This window comes from Chelmon rostratus, chromosome 8 (genome assembly GCF_017976325.1).
Source record: "Chelmon rostratus isolate fCheRos1 chromosome 8, fCheRos1.pri, whole genome shotgun sequence".
NCBI classification, from domain to species: Eukaryota; Metazoa; Chordata; class Actinopteri; order Chaetodontiformes; family Chaetodontidae; genus Chelmon; species Chelmon rostratus.
This window is the reverse complement of record NC_055665.1, coordinates 20308474-20330283: the sequence shown is the minus strand read 5'-3', so window position 1 is coordinate 20330283 and position 21810 is coordinate 20308474. Positions and strand designations below refer to the sequence as shown.

General features: G+C 41.7%; 1 protein-coding gene across 1 annotated transcript; it reads left to right on the top strand.

Moving 5' to 3' along the window:
• The first annotated feature begins 2500 nt into the window (after positions 1-2500).
• Positions 2501-21160, top strand: ddc (dopa decarboxylase). The gene is made up of 14 exons (XM_041942403.1): positions 2501-2611; positions 4065-4272; positions 8058-8171; positions 8321-8440; positions 10523-10657; positions 11487-11630; positions 12119-12185; positions 12554-12648; positions 14174-14241; positions 14993-15069; positions 16313-16332; positions 16451-16549; positions 18763-18864; positions 19434-21160. Exons 2-14 carry the CDS (start codon positions 4072-4074, stop codon positions 19632-19634), a joined length of 1443 nt encoding a protein of 480 aa, XP_041798337.1. The 5' UTR covers positions 2501-2611; positions 4065-4071; the 3' UTR covers positions 19635-21160.
• Positions 21161-21810: the final 650 nt, after the last annotated feature.

Here is a 21810-nt window from a genome sequence, read left to right as displayed (position 1 = left end):
TCCAACAAACAGTTAAACTCAGCTTCACCAAGCGCTTTGCCAAAAAGGTTGAGACAGTAGTCACACAAACGCACACACAAGCAGGGCTAACCAACAGCTAAAAAAACATATACCAGACACATCTCCATGTAGGAGCTGGTTGGGCTGCTTGTGTAGTTCAAGCAGACACACACACACACACAAACAGACGAAGACACACACATACGCAGTCACACACAATGACAGATACATAAACACACACACACAGACAAATGCATAATGAAAACCCCATCCCCCCGCCCCCTTGTTAACGCCGTTAGCTCTGTTAGCACAGTTAGCTCTGTTAGCGTTAGCGCCGTTAGCTCTATTCGCACCGTTAGCTGTTCGCTCCGTTAGTGTTAGCTCTGTTAGCTCCGTTAGCATTAGCTCCATTCATGTTTATTGATTCAGTTCATTAATTCATGTTAACAGAGACATGAAGCAGAGGAGAGAAGCAGACACAGACAGCTGAGGTGATCAACAGAGACAGACAAGGAGAAAGCCACAGAAACACAGCTGAGAGCAATTCATTAATCAGGGACTGACTACCTCTGATATCTGCTGTTTTCTCACATTGCAGCCTTTTTCAATTGTCCGCTGCTTCGCCATAGTTTCTCCTAGAGACTTCATTCAAACTTTAAAACGTAGATAATTTTGTCGGCTCAAAATGACCCTCGGCACATTTTGATATCTCTTACGGTTTTCGAGCTATGACCATCGAAGGCCGACGTAAGACGCGAACAACTGCGATAAATTTCCCATAAGAAATGAATGGGGAAATTTCCTCAAATTTTAGCCTTTTTCAATTGTCCGCTGCTCGGCCATACTTTGTCCTAGAGACTTCATTCAAACTTTAAAACGTAGATAATTTTGTCGGCTCCAACACACCCTGTGTCCCTTTCAAAATTTCCCAGGGGGAATTTTCTAGTTTTTCTTCATCCTCACCTTCGAATCAAACACAATGCTAAGACACTCACTTTTCTGTCTAATTACCTGATCTGACCTGGGTTAACATTTGTTAACAATCAATTAGTACAATCTGAGCAAGAACACGGCAGGCCCAAGGCATAGTGTTCCTTTAGAAGTTTGAATATTTCAAACATTACTTTTGTGCGACTGCTTTTCTACACTGAGGACAGTGAATGCTAATGTTACATTTACCCTGCTTTTATTTTAACATTATCTTAGGCACATAACATATTGATCCAAATAACTATTTTTTATATTTTTATTTTTATTCATAAGATTTGCCAGCTCAACTAAAGTGTGTTTCTCAGCTATAGCAAGGTTGCTGCAAGGACATTTGTAGTTTGTTGTCAAGGTGCATTGGAAGAACTGGGACATGGGTTACTATGTTGCCTCAAGATAACTAGATAAATGAATCAGTTAGCACAATGAGAAAACAAGCTTCGTTATCTCAAGATAGAATAAGTTAAGAACAAGAATAAGTTCAAGCTGGGCCGTTCGGCTTCCGAGAAACAACGACTGGTGCTGAAAGGCAACGAGTTGGGGGGCAGTGTTGGGTGGGATCCTCTGAAAGTCCACTGTCATCTGTCCAATTTTGTGTGTGTTCAGCTGCAGGTTCTAACTTCATCGTGCCAGCTGCCCGCAGGTGAACGCTGTGAGTGTTGGCTTAGCAAACCTGCAGTAACACATTCAATACGTCTGGCCTGGTTGTACCGGATCCTGTGTGCTTTTAACCACAAGATCATGTTTGTACATCCTGAATTAAATGACCTTAACAGTTAAAACAAACCCGCCTCTTCTCAAAACTTGGAGGTTTTTACATTAGCCTTCATTTATTTTATCACGCATTCTGATGTGAGACGTGATGGTGTGTGCTGCGAGTGTCCTGATCACCTGATCATTGCAACACACACAGATGAGCAAAAATGAAAGTTATAATAATGCTTCAAAAGTGATGCTACACTGACTGATATTTCAATTTCACTTCATGTAATTTTGTTGTTTCATGGTATTTGTCCAAATCAGATACTCAAAACTTGTCCATGATTTATATATATATATAATCTATATTAAAATGTTGCTTGTTGGACCCCATATTAATTGAAACAAAACCTGCTTTCTTTACAAGTCATTTCAATTATGGTGAGTATGGTTCTCTAGCTTCGTAGCCAGTACTGCAAAAATGTAGTTATAATAATAATATGTTATGTTATATTGATGGCTCTACTAATGAGATTATTTTAATACCATCTATGCCTATCTGTGTACACATAATGTAAGTATTTGAAAGCCTATTTCCACATGTTTGTGAATGTGTATGTGTGTGTGTGTGTGTGTGTGTGTGTGTGTGTGTATAGTGGCACAGTAACCACAGCTTCAGGAACTCCTTGTGAATTAGTCTGCCTTGTATTGGCCGTGAGCCCCATTCCCATTGGCTGGCCTTGTGGATGTTGGTGGGGTGGGGGTGGTTAGTGGCAAGATAAAAGGAGCAAATGTCTCTTGTCCTGCTTACACACACAAACACACTCGCCACGTGCCCGTCCGTCTGGCCGTCTGTTTGTGGACGCTGAAGAAGAGGAGAGGATCCACCATCCAAACGCCGCTGCCGAAGCTCTCACCTGAAAATGTAAGTAAGCACGCACACACGCACATCCACATAAACATGTGTAATCCTATTTGAGATAAGAATGAGGATAAGGGCTCTGCTTCGCAACAAGGGAGAAAGACATGCAGATTGAAACACTTGTTGAATGATAAGGCACTATAAAGCAGGGGGCAATGTTCATATGCTGCTGTGCTATTTGAACAGGCAGAGTGTCAGTCATTTCAATGAGAATATGTTAAAAGCTTTTTGCTGCAGCCTAATTTATTGTTGTAGGACTGCAACAGGTGTAGTCTTTAACATATGGTGTATTCAAGATTTGCAGTTGACAAACGGGCTCAGAAATGTCACTCATGAATTATATGTCACCGTGATGAAGGAAATCTAAATGAGGCTCTGTTTTAAACAGGTTTATGAAATTGTCCTCCTGCACACTGTGCTATGAGAGAATGAGTATATAACACTGATCAACACAGCACACTTGTAGACATGTTTAGGAAATGCTTTTGGCCAACTCGCTTTTCTGTTCGCCTCGGTCCATAAAGTGAAGGTAAACTAAGCTGTGATCAGACTGGCTTAATGTGGTGGTAAGAGGGTCAAGGCCTCATACATACATGTAAATTGTGCAAGCGCGTACAAACTGTGTCAAGGAGCATGGCTTAGGCTGTGTGTGCGTGTGTGTGTTCTGCTACTGTTCTGGAAATAACACACAATTAAATTACTCTTTGCTGACTTTAAATCAACGCTAATATTGACAATAGCCAGGCACTGTAGCTGTGTCCTGAGAGAGGAATGGCATTAAAGTCCCTTAGTAGTCCCTTTGGCCATATCAACCATTACAAAAACACTTATTACACTTATTTTCATGCTAAAATCATGCAAAGAGTCGAATCTTAATCAGGTGTATCTTTCTTGAATATTAACATGTACGATATCTATTTTACTTTGAGCTCACAGTTTTTGAGTGAGCCTTATTCTTCCACAGTGTCGGTAAAATGAACTGACATATATTTGGGTTAGACAAAAAGGGTGATGGCTCCCAAATGGCTCATATCACACCTTTTCCATAAAGAGGACAATATGTACTTCAAACAGACCTGAGATGTGTAAATGTGTACTGATTATAAAAAAATCTGTCATATGAGTGTCTATACAGATTTGTATGGAACACATCGTAGCGAAACTGTAATAGTTTTAATAGAAACTGTCTCAGTGTTCCTCTACATTTTAAAATTAGAGGACTGAAGAACTCATTTGGCCTAATAAAGTTGATTAACTCTACAATGATCAACTCATTCCTGTCAATAAATGATGAATGTGTGTGAAAGGGTGTGCGCCTTGTAATTTGCCTTCTGTTTGACTCTGTGGTGGCACTGGTAGTTTAACCTGAAATAAGTTATCAAGAAGTCACATCCAGCCAATTAAACATCAACAGCATGGTGTTTGACAGATGAAATGTTTTTGTGCTGTATTGCAGTGGTGCCATGGACGTATCAGAGTTTCGACGCAGAGGGAAGGAGATGGTGGACTATGTGGCCGACTACCTGGAGAACATAGAACAGCGACCGGTCTACCCGGATTTGGAACCAGGGTATCTTCGTTCCTTGATCCCCACTGAGGCCCCAGTGGAGGCTGAGAATTATGAGGACGTTTTGAAGGATGTGGAGAGGGTCATCATGCCAGGGGTGAGCTCATATTTTTGCTGATTTGTAAGTGCACAGATTGTGTTTGTGCAATAAAACATTTTTTTTTCAGGTCCCATGATGAAAACATCTTTGTAACTTGAAATCATTCTTGATGTTGTGTGTGTGTGTGTGTGTGTGTGTGTGTGCATGTGCGTTTGTGTGTGTTGTGTGGCCATGGTGTCCTTCCTTGCCGCTCTTCTTACTCCGCCCTGATTTTAGCTCATTCACCTCACCTGCCCAGCCTGCACAGCTGCCTTTCATCAACTAATGAGCTCAGCAGTATATCTACTCCAGATCTCCTCCCACTCGTTGCCAGATCGTTGTTTCAACTACCGTGGTAGTTTCTCGCTCTCAGCTATACAACAGCATATTCCGAGCATTTCCTGTACTTACCGTGTTTCCTTGTACTTCCAGGATCACTACCGTTCAGTCCACCTGCTTTGCCTGCTTGCTTACTAAACCCCAAAGCTTATCTTCAGCCATCCATGCTCACACTCCTGTCTGCCTGTCCTGCTCATCTCAACTCTGCTTGCTACCATCCAGCTCGGCTCAGCTCTGCCATGCACCATCGCCTCTCTACCCTCTGCCTTGCCTTCCATCCTCACTCACCTTTGTACCTGCTATAAACCCTTTTATTTACATCACTTAATTCCATTGTCTGGGTCTGCCTTTACTGATTTACTGACTAACAGCACCGTTTCCTTCAGCCAGAAGGTCCTTGGTTTAAGCCTGATTTTTAAGCCTCATTTCGTCATAGACTTCACTAGTTTCCTACCACTGTACAAACTAAATGAAAGTTGGAACCTGAATGAAAATCTCCACTGAGTGGTCAGTGAAAGTAGAGAAGGGTCAGCAAAGCACAGTACTTGTCAAGCATGTGTTGGTTGGTGAATAGAAAGACATATTTAACAAGTATGTCATGTGCTTGTCTGCACACCATGGACCTCTTACCATGGTTGCAGTGTCTCTCCAACACCCTCATTAACAAAGACAGAGTGCACAGTAGTTTTATGATTCATGATACTGCTATTCTATTGCTTAAAAGTGCCGTCACACAATGAGGTAACAGAAGACTTCTGCTGCCAGGGAGTGATTGCAGTCCAGTGAGGAAGCCGCTGTTTAGGCAGGACTTTGCCCCTGGCTGGAACAGCGAAGTAGACAATCAGCTGGTCACATAAATGCACAATCTGAGTACGGTCTATGTTACACTTTTTCCAAGGATTCGCCTATATTTTACCCTTCTTTTCCGCTGTCCTCCAGTTTAAATATTTTCCTATATATCTCCCATATTTTTAACCTTTCTAAAAGAAAAGAGGCACAACTACCTATTTGATGCATTTGCTACATTCCCCTCCAGTGCAGCATGTGGCAGTATGTAAAACATTAGCTGTAACATCCATTGATGAGGAGTGATTCTGTCAGACGACACCCCCCAATAAAACAAAAAGGAAAAGAAGATCAAGAAGAGGAAGAAGATGAAGGATTAATCTGAGAGGTACCTTGAAGTACCTGCCAAAAAGGCTAAAAGTGTGTGCAAGTATCTCAACAAATGGGAGGAGGCTTATTGTACTTAATGAAGAGCAAGGTCAGTCAAACTAAGCGAGCCCAAGAAGCACAGAAACATGCTCCACCAATGAAGGTATTTATGCTATCACTCCCATTTAGTAAGTACATAAATAAACTAAGTGCTAAATTTCTAAGCCTTTTTCTGCAACCAGGTATTTGATTCTGACCACCTAACTGTAGTCACTTAATGAAGTTCCAAACACAATCCTTGTTGTTCTGATATTCTGAAGCAAGTGGTTGTCTTGTAGTGAGTTCAGGAAAATGTCCCTTATTTGCCATCGTTGACAGGTATGGTCTATGTAGGTGCATAGTACAGACACAGAACATATTTTATAGGCTGTGGGGACAATCTTAGGTGAATACGTCCCAGTCGGGTGCAAAGTAACCTTGGAGCCATCCGAAGTGAACTGAGTACAAGAGGGATGCACAGATAAAGCATGAAGCATGAAGGTCATAGTGAGAAGCAGTATAGGCTCTATGGGCTCAAATGGGAGACCACAAAGAGCTTAAAGTACCAAAGCCAAATCCCTTGAGGGGACGCTGGATTTAGCCACAGGCCTCAGGCAGACTCCCTTTAAGAAACAAATGCAAAGAGGGTTATCAATGGATGATGCCCTCACACTTTGGATCATTGCCACCACAATCGGGAGGTGACCCTCAGCTAAACTGGACCTGTCAACAAGTAGGTATGCAACTGACACAGTTCTTGGTGTGGATGAATGACGTCTCCACCCACTTAAGAGAGTACATCCTTGTGGAGAGGAAACCGCCAGAGCCTTGCTGCCAACAGACTGATTATCTTGGCATATTATGACTTTGCTGGCCACAGAGGGGCCACCAGTGCCAGGGACAGACCCTGTCCAGAACAGGCAGCATCATTTCCACTAAGGGAAATGCATACGGGAGTGTGTTGGGCCATTGGTGAGGTAATGCATCCATTCCCAGAGGCATGTTGTGGTTTGTCATGGAAAAGAACAAAGACTAGAAGGTATTTGCCCCAGGTCCCAAAGAGGTCCACAATCACCCTGCCAAAACAATTCCAGATTTAAGCCGGCACAAATGTGGGCAACCTCCAGTTTCTCATAACACGTCCCCCTGGAGAGGACGCAGCCACTGACAGATGTACTGGGCTGGAAACAGAGCATAAAACTCAAAATTTGTGCTCTGTGGATAATCACACTCACCAACTGAGACAGCACTAGCTAATGCCTGGATCAGATTACACAAGTCCAGCCAATTTGGGACGATCTTGACGTGGCCGACCAAATACCAGTGTCACCACTGAATGTGCACGACGTTTCATGCAGCGTCTGGGATACCCCATGATACTGTATGACACCCTGAAGAAAAGACTCGCATGTCAGAATTTTCTGTCTTGACACGTCAAGTGTGTCGTCTCCCACAACATGTTCCTGAGCGTTCACCAATCAGGTGCTCTCTCCAGAGTGCAGTCGGGTAACCATGGCAAAGAGGAGGAGGAGGGATGCTGAGGCTGCTGCTGTTAGGTGGGACAATGAAAGAGAGGAAAAGTTTGCTGAGCTGTGGCAACAGTACCCCTGCCTATTAAACGTTTCCTCGAGGGAGAACCATGACCGAGTCAAAAAAGACAAATGCTAGCATATTGTTAGCTGGCTACTAAAACCAGATTTAGCTTGTTTGATGCAGCCAACACAGCCAAGCCTGTCCTTGTAGAATAAATAACTATGGAAATAAAATGTGAGGTGAGTGTATGTGAGGTTATGGCACTGTGACTATTAGATCTGACACGGTAACCATCGTCAAAGACAAAAAAATTGTGGAGTCTGATCCAGACATAAGACCAACAGGGGCCACTGAGATAACTTCTTTGTGAGGTGATGTTGTCAGTCAGGCCACACAGGAGCGTGATATTCCACACTATATGTGTTTTAAAAAGTGAATTTACTGAAAGGGAACACCTCCTGTGGTCTTTGGCGGGAAACCTCTGCTGAGACTGAGGACTATTCCACATTACTCCAGTAATTATTCCAGTGACCTGTTGGGCCATGGAGGCTGCCTAGAAGCTTTCACAAACCAATTAGTCGAACAATATTGATAACTGTTTAAAAAAGAGTAGCATTTTTCATTTCTGAAACTGTAAAATGGTAAACGATAACTTTGACAACTTGTTTTCAGTGAAGGCCAACGGTTGGTCTGGTTTTCACATTAACTACATATTTTCATGTTTCCTCTTCTTCCAGATCACCCACTGGCACAGCCCATACTTCTTTGCCTACTTCCCAGCTGCTTCCTCTTACCCTGCCATGTTGGCCGACATGCTGTGTGGAGCCATAGGCTGCATTGGATTCTCCTGGGTAACAAATGCTTGCTGTGGATCTGCATCTGAGCCAAGACTGTCTGCATGTTTAGTCCATATCTATATGCAAACAACAATTTAAGATTTCATTTAGATTGACTGGTTGATTGATTGATTGATCTTTATATTTTGGGTGCATGCTTTCAGGCTGCCAGCCCAGCCTGTACAGAGTTGGAGACAGTGATGTTAGACTGGCTGGGGAAGATGCTGCAACTGCCTGAATATTTTTTAGCTGGGACTCACGGTCATGGAGGAGGTGTCATCCAGGTAAGTGTCTTTTGTGTGAATTCACGCCTGCGTACTTCCTGCATAAATATGTTCCCAGGCAGTCCGATGAGTCAAACCAACTTCTGCTCACATTTATACTCTTCTGCTTTTAAAACAAAGTCAAGGGCTCAAATTAAGGGCCCACACAAATTCCTTTTTTGTAGTATTTGTATTTCCTTTCCAGTTTGGCTCTCATAAAAATACACAGTCACTACTAAGTGCCCCTGAACCCATATTCATCAGCAATTTGTGTACTATTGATTTGTCATCTCTCTACCTCCCGGATTCACACCAGCTGAAAATTGGCAGGAAATTGCCTTTTAATGTGTCATCCACCGGCAGACAGAGATGACGGTGATGGTGTTGGGATTGTTACGTGCGGCAAGAGGGAAAGCATCAGTTTAGTGTTCCACTGACGGAAAGGCAGTAACAGCGGCAGAGGATGCTATCTATGTAGTGTGTGTGTGTGTGTGTGTGCGTGTGTGTGTGTGCGTGCTCGTGGAATGGTGAGTAGTGGAGCATGAGAGTGCACTCTGATGACAGATCATTTCATGCCTCTTCTATGGTGACTACCTGAGCGTGAGGGTGGGTTTATGTGTGTGCTCATGTTTTTGTTTCTGTCTCGCCACTGTCCTTTTTAAGTGCAGCTTACCAGCTCACTATGGCAACCAATAGGGCTCTTTTCACCGCAGCAGGGCTAATGAGTGTTGTGACAGCCCATTGCCAGGCTATTATTGTAAACATTATACCAACCCAAAGGGGAAATGGGGTGGTTTCAAAAAGACCCTCTGGGGACCTTAGATTTCACCTTTTCACTAGTCCCTAGTCTTTGCTGGTAGAATACGACAATTTGCACATGACACTACTCATTCTATGGTTCCTTCTACATAAAGTTATTATAGTTTTTATATAATAATTTTATTTATAGTTTTTCTTTTAATGCATGAATCGTCTTTAGTAGAAACATCATTTCTTATCTGTGCAGTTGTGCAGTTTCTCTTTTCAGCTGGCGAAGTGAGCATTTGTAACAGGTTTTATGGCTTATTTTGCTCAGTTACATTTGAAGCAGAACATGCTGTACTTCACTATTACTTGTGGGTAGAAAATGCATGAGAGCTGGTAGGGGCTACCAGATTCAGAGATGATTTACATCTCACAGTTCTTTGTAAGCAGGAGAAAGTATGGTTGAGTAAATTTGGAAGCTTTAGGTTTCCTCTTTGTTCAGTTTCAGACGTGTCTGATACACCATGTGCTGGATAGGTTGATTGATCCATCCATTCTGTGGGTGCCTAACTTCTTGTAGAGCTTAATTTTACTCTGCATTTGTTTTGACACAAATGACATCTGGCCTGTGTCAGCCTGCTTGAGTGATTTGTGCTTATTGATTTAGCGATCTGAACATTTCATTGATTTTCTTATTGTGGTAATGCCCCCAGATACCTCATAGACCACGTTTCACTTCATTATGTAGCCTCAAACAATTCTCCCTGTATCAGGCTGGCTGGATGATGACTCATGACAGTTTCTGATTACTGTAATTTCCTTCTCTAATGAGGATGTGTGGAGGTGTGTGACAAAGTGGGTGAGAACATGCCATTCGTCCCCATTTTCACCATTACTGCCCCAGAGCTTACTAATCTAAACCTGCCTGTTAATGGTTGTTTTAGCCATAGTTTCATCATCGTGGTTTTGTTTGTCTTTCCTATTATATTTGGTGACAGTTCACATACCATCAACATTTCTGGTTAAAGTAAAACAAGTGTTTAGTTTAGTTACTGTTTATTGGTTGAGTTCTGAATTCCAGTTCATCAGTTTCTTTCTTACCATACCCACCATGTGTACCAGAGACTTTATCTTTGATTCTGGTCTTGAGTAGGTTGTTCATGAGATCATTTTGAACTGCAGCAGCCAACAAGCAGTGCAGCACAGACCGACAGGCCATTGTCAAAAATCAGGGAGTCCTGAAATACTCCATGTATTTGAATTTTTTGTTTTTGTAAATTGAGGTCACATTCAGATTTGGTGTGCAATCTACGGCAATGGAGCTGCATTGTTTACACATCCCCTCTATTTCTCCAACAGAGCACAGCCAGCGAGGCAACCCTGATGTCTTTGCTCGCTGCCCGCTGTAAAGCAATCCGACAGGCCCAGGCGTCCAACTCCAACCAATCAGAGGCTGAAATCCTCTCCAAAATGGTGGCTTATACCTCTGAGCAAGTGAGCACAAAAACCCTAACCCTAACTGATTCTCTTTATTTTACCCAAATTTCTGACTTTACACATACAGTTTTATTATTTGCTATTTTCAGATATGACTAGATCATTGTGTTTAAAAATGCATCCATCAGTGTTTTCATGTGAACTTCCAGCTGTACTAAACGACAGAAACATTAGCTTACTGAATAGCCAGTGTTGTTAAACAAAAGAAAACAGGGCATTTGCAAGGTTTATGCAAATATGTGGACTTCTGTAAATGGCTCACTTGACAACAGTCCATGTGAACTCATCATCATCATTAAAGGTCACCTCAGCAGTAGTGAGCGGGTTTTTCAGTGATTGGGTGAAACAGAGGGTCAGTCAGGCAGTAGCTAGCTCTGATCAGGTTTAATACCAGGCTGGCTTTGTGATTGGGTTAGGGAGTCGCCTGAGGGCCGCGAAGACCTTTACAGGGAGAGCAGTTTGTTGTTTTTCCACTGAAGAGCATGTATGTGTTTCTTTTTGGCATAGTGTTTTGTTGTAGATAACCAGGAATAAATGATTGAAACTCTGAGGCTGATTATGGTACGGTGAGTTTGGTACAAACAAAATTCAACCACATAGGAGGATATATACTATACGTGTGAGTGTATACATATATGTGTGTGTTTCAAGAGGAATCTGGTTGTCCATGGTTTGATATGAACACTATCCCATCCTAATGAATTGAGTAGCCATAGATATGAAATCACCTGTATAGACAGGTCTATCAGGAGAGGATTCATCTCTGTCAACTAATGACTTGCTTACATTGCCTTCCTCACAAACGTGGTGTCTCTTTCTTTCTAAGGCTCATTCCTCAGTGGAGCGTGCTGCTCTGATTGGAGGAGTGACGATGAAGAAGGTTCCTACAGACAACAGCTTTGCTGTCAGGGGGGACATGCTTAAGAAGATGGTGGAGGAGGACAAAGCAGCCGGACTCATCCCTTTCTACGTAAGAAAGGACAAAGCGCGTCCATCCAACCATCACAGAGCTGACGCACGTAGACAGACACAGACAGCAACACCTGTGACATTAGATACTGTTCATTTTTACATTGAGTTACAAGAGTCTGTCACTGGGTTGCTTTTGTAACACTTGTAAACATTACAGCCGACACAACCACCCACTGAGTTGACAGCCACAATGATACAATTTGCCTGTGGTGCTGCTGTGCACACCCTGAGGCTTCTGTTGGAGGATAACATTGTTTCTGGTGAACCTAATCTATGTCTGTCTGGTTAAGGACAATAATCCCTGTCTCACCTGGACCTACTGATCACAATCAACAGCAGTCAACAATACTGAGGGGGCTGCAATGGTCCAGTGGCTCTGAGTCATCTGTGCATCAAGACTGATATCCACATCTATGTTCTATCTGTGCTTGTATCAAAGCATCATGTTACATGTGTTACATAGACTTGCATGTTTGTGTCTTTCAGTTCTGCGCGACTCTCGGTACCACTCCATCATGTGCTTTTGACCACATCACCGAGCTGGGGCCCTTATGTGAGTCAACCGTCGCAGCAGCACACATTCGATCTTTCTGTTTCACAACAGGAAAAGGATTGCAAAGCCCTGTCGGCTTTATTAGGTTCACAACACAAACTTTAATTCAAGAGGGAGAGGGATGTTTGGGTGTACGTAAGAAACTCGTATTTTCTGAAGCCAAGTATGTTATGTAACACAACAACAACAACAGCAACAACAAATTACTTCAATTTTTTTTTCTTCTGAAAGAACTACTTGTCAATCTATGTTTTTGTAGTAATTCATTCCTTCATCATACATCCAACGTTATATAATATTCAATTCGGATTGACAAAAGCAATTCATTTACACATATTAACAAACTCTCTTTTTCTTGTCTGTTCCAGGTAATGAGGAAAATATGTGGATGCACATCGATGCAGCATATGCTGGCAGTGCATTTATCTGTCCTGAATTCAGGCCTTTGCTGAATGGTGTTGAGGTGTGTAAAAATGTACAAACACTCACACTCATACAGTGCACAAACAACATAACACAATTAGTAATTACTAATAAGTAAGTAGAAGTTTTGCTAACAATGTTTTAGCTTCTTGGCAAAATTTTATATGACCAGTTTGCCTCAAGAATTCTCATGAGAAAAATGACATAGTGGGTTTTTAACCCTGATCATGCCCGCATGTGCCAGATGGAATTAATATGGTTTGTGTGGTCCAAGTACAAAGGTGCATGTTGCTGCTGAATGACAGGACAACCTATTTCTGTTCAACTGGTTGTGAGATATCTCTCATAACATCTGTGAAAGCAAACACTAACCGCATACTGATTATATCCAGCTGCTTTATTTCTGTTTGAAAGTGGCATAAAGTTAATGTCAAGGAGGAAGCACGCAAGAGGGAGTAATAGGCCAAACAATCGGCATTAGCGCAGGAGCATCAATCTGCCTTTTGAGGCTGCCGAGGCAGCTGTTGCTCCCCAAGCTGTGCAGAGACGCAGAGATAAGGACAGAGTAATTTCCTGAGGCAGCGTTAGACCTTTATATATCACTGTTTATTAGACACACAAGTTCAAACAATGTTGGTGGGGAGACAGGAGAAACCAGACTGTAACAGGACCTACTTAGAGTTAGCTCTAAAACAGCTATTTGCTATGTACAGTAACACATTTTCTTCACATAATCTTGCAATTTTACATTTTCAAGTATTTTGACTGCAATGGGAGTTTGAGATTCAGGATGTTCCTTTCAGGAAACATGCTTATTCAAACCCTTTGCATTAATATGTTGTGGATTTCTATACTGCAGTTATAGTATATAACTTTGAAACATTCCGAGATGAATGGGAACGATTGGACGAGGACATGAAGGAGGTACCCAGTCTTTTAGGATGAGAGTGCAGCCCTGCTGGAGGGTTGGTTGCTAGGATATGAGAAGGCAACCAGCCCCCTTTGAATCAGTCAGCATGGCAACTGTCAGCCAGGAGTCTGTCTCACATTGTCTCTCCACCGCTCTGTTATTGCATTTATGGAGGTAGAGAAAAGGATATTACGAAAGATAGCCAACAAAAAAGATGAGAACAGATTAGAAAGATTCGTCTCCCTTTGAATAAACCCCTGACAGGAAAGGGTTATTTTTCATGTGCACTGCGAGCTGTTGGCAGGATGTTCCTCTTTTGCATTTCAAATAAATTGTGCCTGCTTTAGTCTGGATAATGTAGTTGGTGAAAAGGTTGTCTCTGTGTCACAAATAGTAAATAAAGGTGTGTTGAAGTGTGTGTTTTTGCAAATACATATTTTACAAATTGTGGTAATGTTACATGAAAATTATGATTGTATCATTAAATTAATAAATGATAACAAATAAGTAATAAATACATTATAATTATTTTTACATTTCATTTTGCTGTGGGCAGCTCATTAGTTTTATTTACTTTTTGTTATTCTGTACCTGTCATTCCCTTGCCATCAAAGAGTGCGGCTTCATTACTATTTCTTTCTTGTTTCTCTTTAAGTTTGCAGACTCTTTCAACTTCAACCCACACAAGTGGATGTTAGTCAACTTTGACTGCTCTGCAATGTGGTAAGCTGTGCACTCTATATTTGTGAATAAAATCCAGCAGTACTAACGCAAGGTACATGATTAGTGTGGATGTGGAGATCTTGCTCAACCATCATGTCAGCCATGCTTTTTCAGCACCTGTCATATTTATTAATTTGTCAGAATATTTAGCGGTTCACCTCAGAGTGACTCACGGTTCCCATACAGCAACAATGAGTTGTTAGTGTCATCACAAAACTGATATCCATCTACACCTCCATCATTTGCTCAGTAAAAATAGACCTACGCCTTCCATCTGCCCCTTCTGTCAGCAGCGGACAAAACGAGACATGCTTTGCACAAGATGGAAACTGAGGTATTTCAAACCTCGACACGTGGTGAAGGGAAGAGGTTCTTAAACCAGTCGGTCACTACCGACATGATACCTGTTGGCTGCCATTGAGATATCTTTCTGCTTTAGTTGTCTGGCACATGTACAACCATGACTGTAAGTTATGCAGTATAGCGATATGCTACAGGAAATGCTATACTGGCTGATCTAGTACAGCATGCTAACTTACATATCACATGTGGGCAGTAAACTAGTTATTAACAAATATTATGTGAAATCTATATTAAAGGGCCACAAGCATGTTTTCCAAAGTAAAAAACACAATTTTCATTAAGATTTCTGAATTTGTACATTTCCAACATACAACTCTAAAAGATTTTTTGCAGGATTAAATGGTCCAGTGAAGTGGTGTAAAGACTGCTTGTAATTACTTATCAATAGGGTGAAGAGGAGAACGGACATTATTGGAGCCTTCAAGATGGAGCCACTCTACCTGAAACATGAAAACCAGGAGTCAGGTAGACGCATTTCACTGAAATGATTTGAATCAATGATCATAGATCAGGTGGATCAAACTTGCAGTTTACTGCGTAACAATGAACAGTTGTGTCCTGGTTTACTGTTCACAGTGTGAGGATGGTCAGTGTACTCACTGGAGGCAAAATGAACACAATCACTGCTGAAGCATTAGACCAATTATCTTAAAATGCTGTGTAGTGTAGCCTAAAGCAGATGTACACAGGCATGAAGGTGAATGTGTGACAGTTAGATCTATGGGAAAGACATCAGTAAATATAAGTTGGGAAACTGTGGTCGACAGCTCACATTCGATGGCCGTGATGCTTTTGCATGAGTGAGCAAAAACAGAGGAGCAACTCTTCCTCAGGTGACGGAGGATGTCAAGGCAGGACGTGATCAGACTGTCAGCAAGAACAGTGCGTCAACAATTACACAGAGAGGGATATTATAGCAGGGCTGCGGTGCATAAACCCCTCATTACAAAGATGAATGCACAGTTGAGAGGTCAGCGGCGCAAAAGCCATCAGAGTTGTGGAAAAAAGTGATCTGGCCAGACGAGTCATCCTTCATCATTTTCTGGAAACATGGGCAAGAGCATGTGTGGCTTACATCAAGAGATTGGTACAGGCCTGAATGCTTGACCCCCACAGTGAGGGGAGCTCTCTTATGCTATGGGACATTTTCCTGACATGGCTTGTGTCCACTGTCTCCTAACAGGGAAAGATCACTGCAAATCAATACAAATTTGTTCTGAGTGATCACCTTTAGCCTAAGATGAATCATCCTGATAGGAGTGGTCTCTTCCCCCATCCATCGAGCATGCCGTGGCAGTGTACGTACTCCTAGCCTGCAGATGGGCACAGATCAGCACTATAATTTCTCTGACAGATAAGCAGACAGCGAGAAAGACAAACAGCTACCTCCCACCTTACAAAAGCTTTCGCTCATACAATCTGGACTCTTCAATCTAATTAGTGGTTATTAGCACCAGCTAACACAGGCCCCCATTCTGTAGAGATGAGCTATCTGTAGCCAATGATCTGTCAGAACCGACAACGCTGTGATCAGAAGGTTTGGGGGGTGGGTACAATGACTGCAGCACCTGGACAATGGAACACACTGCCAAAATACAGCAGCTTTACAAAAGATCCTTCGCTGAAGCTAATGATGAGGCACAAGAAGGCACACTTGTATGTGATGTGACATTTTTAACTGATTCCTGAACTGTTTGTCTTTCAACAGGCCTGGTCACAGACTACAGGGTAAGATGAATTACTATTTATTTAGCTTTATGCAAGAAACCAAATGACCTTGGTTAATATTAAACTTGCAGAGCTTCCAGCTATAACCACTCTCCTACCCTCCTCCTCTGTCCTGCAGCATTGGCAGATTCCACTGGGGAGACGGTTTCGCTCGCTGAAGCTGTGGTTTGTCTTCCGTTTGTATGGACTCAAAGGCCTGCAGGCTCATATACGCAAGGTAGGAGACAAACTGAACCATCCACTCGGTTTTCTCTGTCCATGTGTATCTTTGCCCTTAAATTCCTGGTTGGAATACTGATTATTTCTGTTTTTAGATCCTCTTTTGTAATCCACACATGCATGACCCAACATTTCCACACAGAAATCACCTTCATTTTAAAGCGTACAAAACTCTAATTATATTATCTGAACACAATGAACGCACAATCCTCTAGATCCAAACACTAACATGCATAAGTTAGCACAGCTAGACCACACTAAATTGAATTTATATATAGTGATGATTCATCAGCAGTATTTATTTATTTCTCTAACCGCTGCTTAATGATATTGAGTGTTGTTTGTAGGCAGGCAGCATTACAAGTTAACTAGTCTGCTGGTGCTGTATTTGTTTACAGTTTAGGGAAAATGCTTCCACAAAATGTGTTTGAAAACCAGCCATTTGCTATTAGCATCATCAGTAGTTCTGTAGTGTTATTAACTTAATCCAAACCTGGACTCCCCTGTGCTTTGTTATGAATGGCTAAAAGATTATCACATCACTGACAGTGGTGAGCAGTCCAGCCTCCCCTCTTCGTCCTCTTTGTGTCTCATTCCAACTTAAACACTCCTGGGGAAAAAAAAGAACACTTCTAACAATCACATGTGCCTGGTCTTGATGGTAAATGTCACCCCCCTCCCACACACACACACACACCTCACCCCAGTTAATCCTCCTTACCACTAAAGTCCCTCATCTCTGCCTCCATCAGCATATCCTGTCAGTCACATATGTCTGCTCTGTAGCTTCTGTTTATAGCAATATTTTCCGACATTTGTCCTCCTTTTCCCTCCCCCATGCCCGTCCATTTCTGCTTGCCGTTTCCTCTCGCTGCTTCACCCCTGTATGCCTGCCTCTCTTTCTCATATCCCTCATCCTCCCTCCAGTCTGCTCTGTCAATCAAATCAGCCTGTTTTGTGTTTACTCTTCATTTTAAATGAAGCAGAAGCAGCATTGATCCCTGCAGCTATAACCCATGACTACTGTACATCCGTCCTCTAGATTAGATAGAACTGTTTGAGCTGTTTGTAGCTAAATCTAGGAGAGTCACACAATATGTTCAAATGGAAATACAGCTTGTGTGATGTACTGACCGTGAGCTTCCTCTTTCCAAAAACACATTTAAATTCTACTTTGCTTTTTTTTTCTTTAGAAACACTAATGAGTAATGCCCCATGAGCAAAAGAAGTTGTTAAATCGAGCACTTTCATGACAAACATACCCAGAATGTGTATCCTACGTAGCATACAGTAATTAGCAAACAGACAATGAGGTCATTATAGTATATTAGCTTGTAAAGACGTCTGAGCATCGGTGACTTACTGGCTGGGTATGAGGAAACAAGGTGGTGGTCAGTTAGGCCAGAGTTTGGCTTCATTAGCGAGGCAGGAAAAGGAGAGCTGAAGTTGGTCTGTATAATTGTGATTACGTGCGGTGATGCATCCAGTGGTCTCTTTGATCACAAACGGATACATTTTGTCATAAGAGCATGTTTGAACGGTGCCATTTGAAAATTATTCAGCATTTCCTGAGAGCAGATTTTGATACAGACTTTTTCATGGTTATGGAGTTCTGTTTTGAACTTGTTTGAAAAGAAGTGGCTTGGCAGTGCTTTGTAACAGCGTGGGTACTACTCCTTACGATACTAATCTAGTTACATGCGTCTGGCTATCAAGAGTTACAGATTGCTACATTTAGTCCATGTTAAAGTGTTACGCTCCTGGGGTTTTTGTAGGAAGGTACAGCCTGAAATCCTGAAGTCCTCTGGTCTGCTTGACTGAAAGCACTGTGCCATGTGATGATACAGCACTGCCATCTAGTGGAAATCATAGAAATTACAGCCCTTTTTACATGGGATAGTTGCTTGCATGAGATTTTCTTGCTCAGGTCATACGTAAGGGTGAGGCAATGGTTTGAAATTAATATTCAAACCAGTAAATGCTCTGTTACACTGTATATAGCTTAGTACTATTCTTACTAATCATGCCCTTTAACTTGCCTCTTAAATGCTGTTACTTAAACCCTCTCAGTGAACATTAGACAGTGCTGAAGATCCCTGCAGACTAATTAAAACAAATTGATGTTAAGCGCAGTGCAAGTGTACTTTCATCTACAAGCACAGTGTATCACTGGGTACATTTACACAGAAGATCTGTGTCTTCTCTTTACAGCAAGTGGCCCTGGCCAAGGAGTTTGAGAGTCTGGTCCGAGCAGATAAGAGGTTTGAGATCTGTGCCGAGGTCATCATGGGACTGGTCTGCTTCAGGCTCAAGGTAACAGCATCCAACATTAAAGAATTACTATAACTAGATAAGTACTGTGTGGTCTTTTACGAAATTCCCGTAAACCCATTTCATACTCACTGTAGATAGGTCACAATAGAGATGTACACGCAGATCTGAGACAAGAGGTCCAACTGCTGCAGCAGAAGAAAACCTTGAAAAAATTATTTCCTCATCTTCTCAAATATTGTTTCAATATATATATAATATAAGTTTCAAAGGAAACCTGAGGTCTCTAATTTACACTAGTAATGTTGAATCAGAGGTGACATGCACACAGTGTCTATATTGTACTGGTCCAGTCTTTCTTATACATCTTAGCTGTCTTTCAAACAGCCAAATATGCATGTACTATAAAAGTCAGCTACATGAGTTATGAAATCATTTTTTACATATAAGATTTTTTTCGCTTGTGATGTGGTATTAGTCATTGTATGATGACAGTATCATACCATAAGAGTCAGTTTATTGCTGAACACATGGCAGTTAGCAAACATTCAGTAAATTCACTATAAATCTAAACAACTTTAGCTAAATTCTTCTCGCCCCCCTGCTCTCAGGGCTCCGATGATCTGAACAAGAACTTGCTGAAGAAGATCACCAAAAGCAGAGAGATCCACCTGGTGCCTTGCCAGCTCTCCGGCCGCTTTGTCCTGCGCTTCGCCATCTGCGCACGCTCTACCGAGTCACATCACATCCAACAAGCATGGCGCCACATCACTCAGCTGACCTTTGAGCTTTTGCAGGAGTCCACTAATTGACCGAAAGGCTGGGAAGGGGCTGTCCACTCTGATGCTGAAATGAGGACCAAAATTAGGACAAAAATCCTGAGTTTTATGTTAACGATGTAAAATGTCATATATACAATGAACAATGATTTCCCAGTTCGCTTAGAATCAGGTGTGTTTCTGTCCGCAGCCAAGTTATCCAGTCTAGTACACAGTGATCATTTAGATGCTGATTGTTTTGGATTTAGCAAGTTTGTGTATGTGAAAAAAACTTTTACACATCTGCAAAAAACAAAATGTGCATAGAAGGAAAGGTTGCAGATTCCAAATATTGCACTTTCTATCTGCAACTCCTCCCTCTATTGACTTCTATTCTCTCACTCTTTAATGTATGAGTATGTTATTGTCCTCATCATAATGCACTTATCCCCATGCTGACTTGTCTGTACTCTCTATGCCGCTTCTGTGTCTTCTATGTGTAAAATATGGTTTTGGGTTGAATTGAAGGTTTGGTTTGGTTGGTTTTGGCTGAATTCATGTTCCGCAATGAATGTATTGCACATTGTGTGTGTGTGTAAGTAATTTTTGAGTCCATGTGTGTCTGCGATTTTCTGTGGGTGCTCATACAAAACGGCTTTTTCTTCGTGTATGTTTAGTGAGACGCTTTAAGTGAGGGATTAAAATTAATTTGGGTTGTAATAGTGCGACAAAGATGAATTTATCACAACACTAGTGTGGCTATAATTGTATGTCTTCACAGGGGATGCGATGTTAAATAATACTAATAATGCTCCTAATATCAGGATAAAGTGCATTAATGGTTTTCTGACCTCATCAGCAAAACTAGTTGTGTCTAATTTATGACAGGTAATGGCCTGTCATTGCTATTATTGTTTTTTACACAATTTCAATGAATTAATATAGTGTCTTATAGACAATCACTCTTTCACTGTAAATCAGTTGGATGAGAATGAAATTATGAGACTTTTTGGGTACATAGGACCACTATTTGTTTCTTATTACCAATCACTGGGATTATACAAGGACTTCATTCGAAACACAGATGTAACATAATCACCCTGTACTGTATGTATCTGTATTCGGACAAAAATAAATGATTATGTGATAGAAAGAATAGTTTTAAGTAATTTTAAGTTGTGTAAATGGAAAATACACTCAATGTTCTCTGAATGGTGCCTGTAAAGTCATTCCAGTTTAGCAATGTGTGTACCAGGAATCTAGGAATCACATTAGTCTCTCGTCATATATGTTGAACGTTAAGACTTAAGATTTAAGGCTGATTCTAATGATGAACAAATGCAATCAAAATGAGACTAGTCTCATCTCTGCCTGTTGTCCGTGAGTTGTAGATCACCGATCCCTTCCATTTGTCTGTCAGGAGATATGTAATCTGTGGTGTGACATCACAATCCGTGTTATTAATTCATATGATCGTGTCAAAGTTGGCTGCTATTATTGATCAAGTGTTTTCTCTTTGGCTTGGCTGTGCACTGCATGCATTAGTATAGGTTTATTTCAATAAAGTCTACTGCAGTCTGCATGATGTTTGGATTCTTTTTAAAAATCTTCATTAAAGAGTTAAGATATATTAGCATCATAAAGATAATATTTGATTGTTTCTTGCATTAGGGCAGGGCACTAATTAAATGGTTTAAGACAGTCATGTCAAACTGATTCCATAAAGGGCCGTGTGGCTGCAGGTTTTCGTTCCAACCAAGGAGGAGCACACCAGGCTGGAGTCAATTAATCAGCTGATCTCAGTCTTCAGCTGATAACTAAGTGATCCCTTGATGTTGACTGGTTGGTCTGGTGTGCTCGTCCTAGGTTGGAACAAAAACCTGCAGCCACACAGCCCTTTATGGAATCAGTTTGACATGCCTGGTTTAAGAGCAGGAGGGTGAAGCTGAGGAAGTGTAGACTACAGCAGAGGTTCCCAAAGTGGGTGCCACGACAGCCAGGGGTGCCTTAGGAATGGGCCAAGGGTGCCTCCAAATTTATCACATCATTGTTCATTTATTGTGTGTGATGTTTCACCACATTAAAAAATCCTTCACAGACTGGACTCAGAGGTTCTGTTTGCCAAGTGTATGCCTGAAAGAGTAGTGAAAATGCAGCCTGACATAGTCCTGCTGTCCCTCTGCTGCAGTGTGCTCAATTAAAGATGACAGGCATAGACACACACACGCTC